Source organism: Eutrigla gurnardus, assembly GCF_963514095.1.
Source record: "Eutrigla gurnardus genome assembly, chromosome: 22".
In the NCBI taxonomy this organism is placed as follows: Eukaryota; Metazoa; Chordata; class Actinopteri; order Perciformes; family Triglidae; genus Eutrigla; species Eutrigla gurnardus.
In genome coordinates this window covers 17,075,305-17,087,667 of record NC_139933.1, presented here as the reverse complement: position 1 = coordinate 17,087,667, position 12,363 = coordinate 17,075,305, and the positions used below count along the sequence as shown (strand labels likewise).

Here is a 12,363-nt window from a genome sequence, read left to right as displayed (position 1 = left end):
CAGAAGGCAGCCAGAGGCCTGTACAAGAGAAGGAGCAAGTTAATTTCATGGATGCTGACTTCATCCGTTATTGAATGTATTCTGAGCTCAGCCTGACATAAGCAGCACAAGCAGTATCATTTTAAGCTCCGTGACTGAATGATTCTTACCCAAATGCTTCCTGGGAGTCGTAGTTTTTTTTTTTTTTTCCACCTTAAAGCAAAAGACGTTATGTGAAAGAGTGGCCTCTGTAATGAATTGAAATGAGTAAACATGTAGAGAAAATGAAATGAAGCCGCTCTGATATTAGACTGAAAATTTGTTTTTTAAGATAATTAGTCAGTCAGTGTGTCAGCAGCACCATAGGCTTTTCTCCTCTCTACATCTCTCTATCCACTCCTCTGTTTGTTCATGATCTCTTATTGTCTCCTCATGTCCGTTCTTAATGTTAGTCCCAAAGTCAGGTAAGGATGAAGGCATGAAGAGCCCCCCCCCCTGACACCTCTCCCACCCATTCCACCCCTTTCCCTCCCGACACCCCCAGACTCAAGTCGCTACTTTGTGGTCCGATGTGAGACATGTGTACAGGTGTATGTTTGACTACTAACGTAGTGATTTTACCAGTTTTCTTTACGTTCTTTAACACGTCTGTATGTTGACACTGTGTTGCGTTACTGTGTTCACGTGTGTGTGTGTGTGTGTGTGTGTGTGCTTGTGAGAGCCTCTTTTTGTGCTTGACTGTGATTACTGGATCATTACTGCCGGGTCTTTGTGGGTGTAGCCACAAAGGTGGAGCTTTGCATCATTTTGGTTTCTGTGTGGAGTTTTTCCTTCATTCAAGCTTCCAGGGACCTGAACTGATATCACCTCCGCCTACATCAGTTTAGTGTCACGTGCAGAATTATTATGCTGTTATGTTGTCAAACAGAAATATATATATATTTATGTATATATATATATATACATTTACATTTACACAAAAACAAATGTACATTAAAATGTACATTATTGACGGATATACTTATGTATTTATATATAGTTAATCAAACCGGAGGATGGTCATTTTTTTCAAATCATTTGTTTTAACCCTCTAGTAGATACAAAACTATGTTACATCCTGCTACAAAGACATATGTTTAGCTAGACATTAAAATCATATGAATCATATTGTTTCTTTACATAGAAGTGTTATTTTTTAAGATTTAAAATGCCTAAATTAAAATAAATTACAAGTAAAGTTGATATATGCATTTCCTTTTTATGTTTGCATATTCTTCCTATAATTAAATGTAAAAACAAAATTAGCTTCTTGTCATAATTGAATGAACATAAATTCTACATTCACTCAAAACACCAAAGTTAATAATAAAAGCTGGATCACAGCGTTGGCGGATCACCTGTCATTATCTCAGAAACGCACCTTTTTGTTGGTTTTCTCGAGACGATAACCACGTTATCACAAGGAAATACATCCATTTTTTGTCCACGGTTTAAAAAATGTAAACTGCAACCGTGGCCTCTCGCTGCTTCCATAGATTTGTCACCTCAGAATGGGCATCATGTTTTTGCTGTGTTGTGTGAACATTATGGGTTATCGGTGTTCCTTGTGTAGCGCTGATGAGACGTCGCAGGCAAACATTCATCACATCACGCCATTGCTCCGGAATGCTCTTTATTTGCCTCACAAACTTCTCCGAGACAAAAAACATCACAGCTGTCAAACGTCACTGACACATTGATTGGGACAGAAATATACACTTTTAAAAGTGACCAAAACCAGCTTCCTGTCCTACGACTGTGTCCACCGTGTAGTAATCTGCTTCATCAACTACTTTGCTCTCCAGATTGTGTCGTGGAATAGTTTGAAAAATGCTCAAACGGGACACTGTCCTGATTGTTGTTTTTTTGTGGGGGTTTTGGCAATGTCACCATCCAAGAGGTTTTATTTTGAAAATCATCAGCCACTGCGATTCAGTCTAGATTTCTTCAGTTTAATTTGACTGTGTTTGATGCCTCAGACACAGTAGCATCCTTTGCAAACGAGTCACTTCTGGGTTTTTGTGTTTTTGGGAACACTTGACTTCCCTGTTTCTCTCCTTGTGGTTGTTGTTGTCACTGGTGGACTCCAGTCAGGTTCCTGGAAGCTGCATGCATTTAATGTGTTTATGTTTGTTTTTTTTCTGTTCACTTTCATCATCCCCCCCCTCCCAACTCCTCCTCCTTCTCACCTCCCCTCTCGATCATTGTGACTGTTGTCTTGGTAATCCGTGACTACGGCAACCACTCCAAGCCTGCGTTCCTTCAGTTCTGATAGGTCCAACACGCTGAACCGGAGCTCGTTCACACGCGACAGCATGATGATAGAGGAGATGCTGGCGCCAAACAAGGAGATGGTACGTACCGGGTTTCCTTCCTCTTCTTCTTCCATCTTGCTGGTTTCTGTCTCAGCTGTATATTCAGTCAGTTAATCCACCGGTCATTAACATTAATTTAAATCAGAGACACAGTTCTGTCTCCACATGTGCCAAGATTAGGGCTGCACAATGTACCGTTTGTGCATCGACATTGCGATGTGCGCATGCGCGATAGTCACATCGCAGGACATGCGCTTTCAGGGCAAATTAACTGGAACACCAACGTTTTTGCTGCTTGATACAAAAGGAAAACTTGCACGGTTCTCATTTTCCATGACTAATCTACAATAGAAGTCTGTCTGATATGACATAATTTTAAGGGTTCTTGGATACACGGAGTTTGTTGCTAGTGCTAGAATTTGTACTTAATCTTGAGTATTAGATTTCTTTGGTACTTATTACTCTTACTTGAATACATTTCCAAGACAAATACTTTTACTTTTACTCGTTAATTTCTAGAAAGGCTGAAAAGTACTCGTTACTTTCAGGTCTGCTCTTTTTTTTCTTCTTTTTTTTAAATACTATTGGACACAAGCTGTGTTTGTCAAAGAAGGAAACCTATCACAGTGCAGGCTCTCCACTGGGATCTACGTAAAAGCGGAAATACGTAATCCCTCCCCATAAGGATACCGCCAAAGTAGCCACGCTCTCGACTGCGTTTGTCAACACAAGTGTGATAATGATCCGGAGGAACTTTCAGAAAATGTTAGAGCTTTGTTCGATGCAGCATCGAACATAGCTACGACAGTGCAGTTTCCTTGGCAATATTACACTGTAAGATACATTATGTTAATCTAGTCATACTAGTTAAAGGTATATGTATTGTATTATATTTTACTTATCTTGTGTGACTGTATAGCGCATAGCAGTGGTTGGTATTTAGTGGTGGTGCAGGAAGACATGAACTCCCAAAGACTTTTTCACACAAATATTTATTAACTATGTTAAGCCTAGAACCATTCATTTTATTTAAAATTTACTCTTACATTTAAAAGCATGTACTTTTGGATACTTAAGTACCTTTAAAAGCAAGTACTTTTTTACTCTTACTCGAGTACCATGTAGACTGAGCTACTTTTACTTGTAACGGAGTAAATTTTGACCAGTAGTATTTGTACTCTTACTCAAGTACTGGGGTCGAGTACTCTTTCCATCTCTGTTAGTGCGTGACATGCAGGCTCTGCATGCACAACAGACCACCATCACCATAATTCTTGATTGGTTTATCAAACAACCAAAGCAGGCCCAGCCCCTGCTAGTCGTTGACCGCCACTTGAAAATGAGCAAGAAAAATAGAAAAGGAAGATTTGGTTGAAAAAAAAAGCAACGTCAGTTGTATGGAATTATTTCGGCTACAAAAAGAGTGATGTTGACCAAAAACAGGTGTGTGTCGACATTGCCTTGCAGTTGTTGCCACAACACGAGGCAACACGACTAATTTGTCATACCATTTAAATCGGCACCACAAAGCTCTGAATGCCATCCAAAGCAAAAATCTATTTCGGACTCCTTTACCAGTGTTACACCATATGAGAAAGGTTCCAAACAGAAGAGAGAAATCATTGATGCCATAACCTTTCTCCTTGCAAAAGACATGGTACCAATTCACACAGTTATCAAAGAGGGTTTTACAAACATGCCATCAACCTAATACTTAAAGGAGGAATGAGATTAGGGGGTTAGTGGCACCATCTAAAAGGGATTATTGTGATAGCCAACTTTTTATTTTTATCTTTAAAAGTGCAGCAAAGTGGCTCTTAAATAAAGTGGGAAATCAGGTGAAACTTCTTGGAGATTATACTTAGACTTTTACTTCCTGCTGAATCCAACTTATATGAACCATAATCAGCTTTATTGGCCCAATTAGCAACATATAATACATATAACTTGGTCTTTGTTTTTGCGTCTTTCGCAATCTACTGCGTGTAATGCAAGGACAAGAAAGCTGGACAGATAAAGGTAGAATAGACAGGCAAATATATATTATTATATATTATATTTGAAATTGAAACGACTTAAAAATATAGAAAAAATAAAATGAGAAAGCAATCGATATTTATATAAGAAATAAAACATCTGTATTATCCACCTTTATATGTTCTGTAAATTCAAATAGTGCAAATAAATAAACATATTAGAATAATTAATAGAAATTAATTTGTTGTCATCTGTTGAAGTTTAGGATTCAAAATGAATGTTTGGATTATGTCTCTCGTTTAAGGTCTTTCTAGTAGTTTCTCAAAAGACTAGAAACGTGCCCTGCATTAGAAATATAATATCATATTGACTGTGGTGCGTATTGTTGAAAAGTATGATGTTGAAGCTGAAATGTTACCCAAGTGACACAATTATACTTTTTTTTGGTTCCTTATTATTATACAGTGGCAAGAAAAAGTATCTGAACCTTTTTGAATTTCATGTTTTTCTGAATAAATGTCATAAAATGTGATCTGATTTTCATCTAAGTCAAGGGTATTGACAAATATGCTACAACAATGAAATTCCAATAAGTTCACATACTTTTTCTTGCCACTGTATATGATTATCGTGGGAATTTGTATATTTAACAAAGCTAAATGCAATGAGACTTCTGGTCCCATTCGATAATATACAAACGTGAAAGGCACACACAGACACACACACACACACACACACAAACACAGTAGTTTGAAGAGTGCTGTACGTTATTCTGTGAATGTAACGGCTGTCTCCTCTCACGCTGCTGCAGAAGCTCTGTAAGGAACGCTCTTTCATTGTAGAGCAACACAATAAGGTAGATGTGAGAATGTGTCATTATATATTATTATTATTATGATTTATCTGTTCAGTTACGCCATCACCATGCAATGCTCATCTTACAGCATGTATACATTCATAATCTCCCTCTTAATTTTTTAATTAAGAGCGAGGTTTCATGTACAATCACTATTTCAATTGTTTTCTTCTCGGGAACTCGCTTGACTTTGAGTGAGTTTCCCATGGAACATTTGGTTGGTCGTTATTTGGGATGAAACATTGAATTCTCCGAATGTCAGCGTTTTTATTTACATGTTGGAGCCTCTCAACAACATCAATTTTGCATCTGTGCGAGATCATGTGATCTTTCAAAAGACATATCAATACATAATTTATTCACCATCCTGGCTGATGTTACATTTTCTCTTTTTTTTGCATCTGTCTTTGTTCTTGTTCTTAAAAAGTTATTTTATTCTGCTTTTGTTCAGTTATGTATATATTATGTTTTTGAATGCTGGTGTTCTACTCGTATAAATAGTTTTATTTTCAATGGTAGCCACCACAGTCTCGTCGCATGTGTAGAAATAATTTTATGACTCAGCCATAAATCCTGCAGGCGGTTTCTAGTTGCGATGCCATCCTTCCCCAGAGGAGGTGTCGTCCTCTTATATCATAGATCACCGCTGGCCCTTAAAGGGAAACATAGAACAGACCTCTTACCAGATTTATGGCTCTGTACTCGTCTGTCCTCCTTTTGGATGACATCACATACATTTCAGAGATCTATAAGACACTTATGTTTAAACTTGACACATGCTGCGTTTTCTTTATTCTATTCTCCTTTTCTCGGTTTGTTAAATGCATGGCTTCATGACAATTTCATCCCTGTACAAATATTGATTTTATTTTTATGACCTTTCCTGTGCAGCATTTGGCAGTGGCTAAGGACTTTGACAACGACTCTCTGAGGAGGTACAGCTGGACGGCAGACGCCCTCGATAACGTCAACCTGGTCTCCTCGCCGATACACTCCGGGTAAGCTCGCGTTGAACGGACCAACAGATAAAGAAGGTTAAACATGTGCTTGTTTCATTTCCACCTACCTGTTATATGTATTCTACACACCTGTCTTCCTTCCTCATTGTCCTTCGTCTCAAGAAAACGCCTCCTACCTGCAGCGGTTTCTCTTCACCTTCTCTGATTGTCTGTTCTCGATCATAAATCCAGTCTTTTATCAAGAGTAACACCTCCCTCATTTCTGTAATTACTGCGTAATAACAAAGATCCACCTTGTGACTCGCCTAACTACGGAAATGAAGGAGCTGTGATTTCAAGTTCAACATTATCAGAAGTCTGCTTTCTGGTGGGTTGGATGAGAAGATCGATGCCGTTCTCACGTCTGTCCGATAAATGAGGTGAGGAAAAACAGCTAGGAGATGCTTAGCTTAGCTTAGCACAAAGACCAGAAACAGGGGGGGCGTGGCTAGCCTTGCTAATAATCGGCCACCCTAATTATAATAATGAACAAGTTATATCTACGTACAGAAACTGAACAGTCTTGTTGCTAAGCTAAGCTAACCATCTGCTAGCTTTATATTTAAACCAACCTTTTCTAAGTCCTAACTCATCACATACTGATTAACCGGGTCGTCCAGTGCATCAAACTGTGATGCTCAGCTACGGTTGCAGTCAACACGGTGAATTCAAACAGTTGCTTAGGGTTAGGCAACAGCAAAAAAAAGATTGCCGTTTGGGTTAAAAATGACTAAGTGCAACTTAACATTTTGAACGCGAAGACGAGCCCCATGTCGTTGGTTTAACACGGGACACAAACAGCGATCTCCTGGGTGAAAGTTCTGTGTTTGTCCATCCATTTATCAGTCCTTATAATACATCAGTCTCCCTAAGTGTCTACTAAAGACGCGGTTGGGTTTAAATTGTGATTACAAATGCCAAAGGGTGCATCTGTATTCGATGCCGGGAATTATTTGACAGACGTGAGGAAGCCATCGTTCTCCTCGTTTAACTCTCAGCCATAAAGTGAACGAGCAAATCTCCCAAAACTGGAGCTCCTCCTTTAAAGGACTCCTCGGTGATTCTCAGTGGTGTTTCCAATGACGAAGCTGTGTTGTTGACCTTTCACCCCTGCGATGCTTTGTCGTCCATCCTGCAGTTTTTCCTCTCCGCTCCCGCAGTACGACAGCAGGTGATTGACTGTGATTGGTTGCCCTCTTTATTATTTATCACTCCCTGGTTTTCTCTTTCCCGGTGACATCACACCCTCGCTGTTCATTCATAACATGTGTGTTTGCTCTTCTCCTCACACATGAACTGTGTTGTCACACATTTGGTTTTGTGTTTATTCCTTTTTGTGTTGGGAGGAAAATGTTTTCTTCAGTCTCTTTAACTGATCCGAATGAGTTTGTGTTACAAAACCTTACAGAATGTGACTTTGTACAGGTGAATGATGTTTATGTTTTTTACGTTATTATTCAGTTAAATCTGTCCTGTTTGAGAGAAATACGTCGCAAACACAGACAACATGTGTGTTATCATCTATGTTACAGTCTGTGAGACTAAATCCTTCTTTTAAAGGATTCATTTCTGCAAAATGACATCGATATTCACACCATTTGTTCCAAAGCATATAAACTAACGTGACATCTCTGTAATCAAATTGCATGATGTGTGTGAGTGTTTTATGTGATTTTGTTAAAAACAGGATTACACAAACCTTCCAATCAGTGTTGGGCTAGTTACTCAGGAAGTGTAATAACTTTTATAATATCTTCAAACAAAATCCAAATAACAATATTCTCTGCGATTTTGAATCACGATCTCTGCCTCTCCCTCGGGACGCGGTCGCACGCCGTCTGCTGAGCCGATATTCACTTTTACCGACCTGCTGCTTAGATGACATAGTCATAACATAAACTTTCCTGTCATAATATATATTTAATCATGTACCTGTACGTGTATGACTATTTGAAATGTAAGTTTTGAACACATTGCTGAGTTTCTGCCCAACACTGCTCCTAATATGGATACGACACAGGCGACTGGAGGCTCCTGTGTTGGCGTCTTGGCTGATTCAAAAATGATATTCACTGAAGAACATTAAACTCTACTTGAGTGGGTTGGTGTTTTCTAATTGTAAACACCACATGAATAAATAAAATGAATGAATAACGCTCAGCCGTAGCCAACACAGAAAACTCCTTACATTTCTCTCTACTCTCACTGACTCTGTGTGTTTTTAAAGATCACAGCATGAGAAGAGACTTCACTTCAACTGCTGCTGTTTTAATCGACGTGTTTTTGACTTCCTATTCCATTTTTCTTTCCCTGGTTATCTCTTTTTCTCCCAACTTGCTTCTCTCTCGATCACGTTTCTCTCCATCAGGTTCCTGGTCAGCTTCATGGTCGACGCCCGCGGTGGCTCGATGAGAGGCAGCCGCCACAACGGCATGCGCATCATCATCCCGCCCAGGAAGTGCACGGCGCCCACCAGGATCACCTGCCGACTGGTCAAGAGGCACAAACTGGCGTCGCCTCCTCCGATGGTGGAGGGAGAAGGTCTGGCCAGCCGGCTGGTGGAGGTCGGCCCGGCAGGAGCTCAGTTCCTCGGGTAAGACTTTCTTTTCTTTTTTCAACCTCACCCCTAATTGCATATTTTCCTGCACTTTTGTTGGGTGACTTGAACGTCTCCTTCCTTCCGCTTCTCGCCATCGTCACCTCCAGCCCATCTGCGTCTGTGTAAACGAGCGTTTGTGCATGTTGAGGTGGAAAAAACCTGCTGTTTAATTGCCGGTTTGAGTGTAATGGATGTAGTCTGCTCACCCTCGAGCATCAAGTGCAGCGTTGGCAGAGTGACGGCAACATGATGGAAATGTTTTATATACGTTTAAAACTGTGGCAGGAAGCCGGAAACAATGAATGTGGCTCAGCTGAATATGTATCCGGGTGCAGTGAAGACACAGCACAACAAGATGCTGCACACATGATCTGCATGTGTGATGAAGATGTTTGGGAATCGGATTCAATCAGCTGTCCTTTTAGAGTTTATAATAGTTGTCATAATATACAATTATTTTAGTTGATAATTGTTGTTTTTCCCCCTCCATTCCTCACTTAGTTTTGTGATTAAAGGTTAATTCTAGAAAGCCTGGAGTGGCTAATTAAAAAATAAATAAATATACCCAGATATTTGTGTTTAGGAGCAACTTGACCATACAAGTAGGATTAGAAATGACAAAAAGTGACTTCTAAATGCTGATGAAACCAGCAATTACTAGAGTCAGACTTAAGTCACAATTCTGATGAGTTTGAACTCGACTTAATTTAAAAAAGACTTCACTTGGCACACCTGCAAACTGGTCACCTTTTGGCTACAGTCACCTTTTTTATGTCAACCAGGGTAGTAGAAGTGAATGAAGAGGGTTTTAGTTTTGCATGTTGTCACCTTTTTCACTTCTCCAGAGTTTGTAGGTCTGCTTGGACATGGGCTGTTTGACTTGAACATAATTTGAAAGCTTCCCCCAAAACCAAAAGAGTAAAAAGTATGTTAAAAATGTTAAATCGTGATAAAATCCTACATTGTCCCTGATGACTTGTTTAGGACTCACCTGGCTTGACTCAAGACTTACTTGTGACTTGCAAAAACAAAGACTCGCCTGCAGCATGTAAAGAAGCTGAAATGAGCTCCACCTTTTACCAGCTGCAACCTTTACATGTTGATGCATCAAGAATTTGAATCCAATAATGTAAAATGAACATTATTCCGTGGGTATGAGTCTTTACTTTTGGTGCTTTTAGTGTATTACAAATATAAATGTATGCAATATTCAAATACTTTAGTACGTTTAAATGATCCGATATTGTGAGTGAGCCGATGTTGCTGATGTCCCACTGATGAGTGGCGAATAGAATAATATTAGAATAGTATGTTATCACTGATGCAGCGCGGTGGCGTGTGCTCTTACTGACTTTGCGAGTGTGTGCGTGTGTTTTGTATGTGTGATTGTGTGCGTTGGTGTGTTTGTGCTTCATTGTATTTGCGAACACAGTAAACTGCATCTTCCCAGAAAGCTGCCAGCCCTTAATGAAGGCGAGAGCCTGGTTAGTCCAGTGCTCCAGCTGGGACCCAGAGGAACTAGATTTGTTGGGTAGGAAACCTAACATAGCATCCCCCCTCCCTCCCCTGCTCCTCCCACCTCCCCCCGGGGAAACAACATGACCGAGGCTGATTCATGCTGATGGATATAATTATGTCACCCATTTTTTGATTTAATAGGACACAGCATTACTGCTATATGGTTGCCATGTAGTTTTGGGAAGAACTCAACGATATCGTGAACATTTTGAAGGGAGGATAACGAGTTGCTACTTGGATGATGGTAGAGTGAAGCTTTTACATTGGACATTTAAAAATTCTTCCTAAAACTACACAATAATAACATTTAATTCCATCGCGGTTACTTTCAGCCACTTTCATTTAGAGACCATTGTATTTTGTTTTATTTCAGAAGGTGATGTCACTGAAAGTAAAGGTTTCGATTGGCTGCGCTTGTTGGGCATGAGCCTTTTTCCTCCACGAGCCGAGCATCATCCTGCTTCCCATGACCGCTGTTTACGTTACCTCACCTGTTGAGATCGGTTTGATGTCATCCCGCAGTGTTTTTGTGCCTTTTATTTTTAGTTTGGGTGAATCATATATAATATATAATGAGAGAGTAGACGTTTGGGTCAATCACGGTGGGCAGTCGCCGTCTGACGGACGAAGGTTTTACTGTGTGAATGTAGAAGCTTCGAGGAAACCACAGAATGGATATGAGACGTTGTCATCGTGAGGTCATGCATTGGTTTGTGGACTACAGATTAGAATTTTGGCCATCACCCTCTTGGATTTTTGCAGTTAGTGAAAGGAAGTGACCATATTTGGAGATTGGAGGCAGTTTGGTGTGAAGCTGTTAACAAAGTTAGCTTCCATAATTTAAATATAATAACCCAAGAAATGATGTTGTAGATTAAAATACAATTCATGAGTTACAAACTAGATAATTATAGATAGAATTATATACACATTAATGCATCACTAATTATAATCCAATATAAATGATTCTGAATTTGGCCATTCTATTTTTTTTTTACAGAGTAACAGACTATTTATAGACCGCTGTATTTCTTATTTTAACTTACGTAGAAAAAGTTTTAATGCCTGACTTGAAAGTACATGAATGTCTATTGCTGGTATTCCTACTTTAATGACGTTAACTTTGGCAGAAAATAGTGTGCATGAAGGAAAAAGCTGGCTGAGAAAATACTAAAATAATATTTTTTTCACTTCAGTGACTTTTTTTGTTGTTGTTGAGAATTTCCCCAGTGGATGATCAATGAATGTAGTTCCTCTCTGTCTGTCCTTCTGTCCCTTCTAATCTGAGGGGAGAAAATCCTCCTCAGACTAGGGTTTGTTCATCCTCCTCCTGTGTTGCCATCATGCCTTGTTTGAATACGGGCTGTGCAGCTTTCTCCCCTCACTCCTCGTTCCATTTCATCTTGTACTTGTCGAGTCATGCCAAGCGACGACGTGCACTTCGGGTGTCCCATCGGCCTGCAGCACGGCCACACGCATGTCATCGATGCGACGCCGACGTCGGCAGCACCAGAGTTCACTCATACCTCCACCCGTGTCTTTAATGTTTTCCCTTTATTGTAAAATGGACAAACTGCATAAATGCCACCTCTATGATGATGATCTATGTCCTCCATTATGTGCATTCAGATTTAACTGTGCATTGCTATTGGTTTTTTTGGTGTAATTTCAGATCTCATTGTAGAACTAAACCGAAACCTGCCATTCCAGTCCTAAATGAATATTATTATTAATCAAGCCGTACTTTGTTTACTTCACCAGGCCTGTGATAGTGGAGATCCCTCACTTTGGCTCGATGCGAGGCCAGGAGAGAGAGCTGATCCTGCTGCGCAGCGAGAACGGAGAGACCTGGAAGGAGCACCTGTACGACTACAAGACCGACAACCTCAATCAGCTGCTCAGCGGGATGGACGAAGGTAAAAGGGCCTTTACTTCGTCAAAACGTTCTCATAATGGGGACACGGGCACATTTATATATTCAAACTCAAATGATACGTGCCTGCAAGTGTTTTAAAACCCTTATGTGTAGAATTATATGCGGTGACGGAATCTAATAAATTGTTCTGACGGCATTTCAAGAAT

The 12,363-nt window shown here is 39.9% G+C and overlaps 2 protein-coding genes across 12 annotated transcripts in view; one reads left to right on the top strand and one right to left on the bottom strand.

The window, feature by feature from the left end:
• The window catches only part of LOC311032690 (plexin domain-containing protein 1-like), a 164,284-nt gene extending 161,888 nt beyond the window's left edge, over window positions 1-2,396 (bottom strand). Inside the window, exon 1 of the mRNA XM_084039650.1 lies at window positions 2,381-2,396. The gene's annotated coding sequence lies outside the window, so the exon portion shown is untranslated. The remainder of the gene's footprint in view (window positions 1-2,380) is intronic.
• LOC311032688 (ankyrin-3-like) overlaps window positions 1-12,363 on the top strand; it is a 121,682-nt gene that overhangs the window by 81,177 nt on the left and 28,142 nt on the right. For 4 of the 11 annotated variants that reach the window (XM_084039643.1, XM_084039642.1, XM_084039641.1 and 1 more), the window contains 6 exons: window positions 2,270-2,372; window positions 5,122-5,166; window positions 6,058-6,164; window positions 7,303-7,335; window positions 8,533-8,757; window positions 12,043-12,197. In XM_084039643.1, the coding sequence (XP_083895769.1) occupies window positions 2,270-2,372; window positions 5,122-5,166; window positions 6,058-6,164; window positions 7,303-7,335; window positions 8,533-8,757; window positions 12,043-12,197 (668 nt within the window). Of the gene's footprint in view, window positions 1-431; window positions 444-2,269; window positions 2,373-5,121; window positions 5,167-6,057; window positions 6,165-7,302; window positions 7,336-8,532; window positions 8,758-12,042; window positions 12,198-12,363 lie in introns of all 11 variants that reach the window. The other 7 variants (XM_084039639.1, XM_084039645.1, XM_084039638.1 and 4 more) reach the window with 6 other exon arrangements.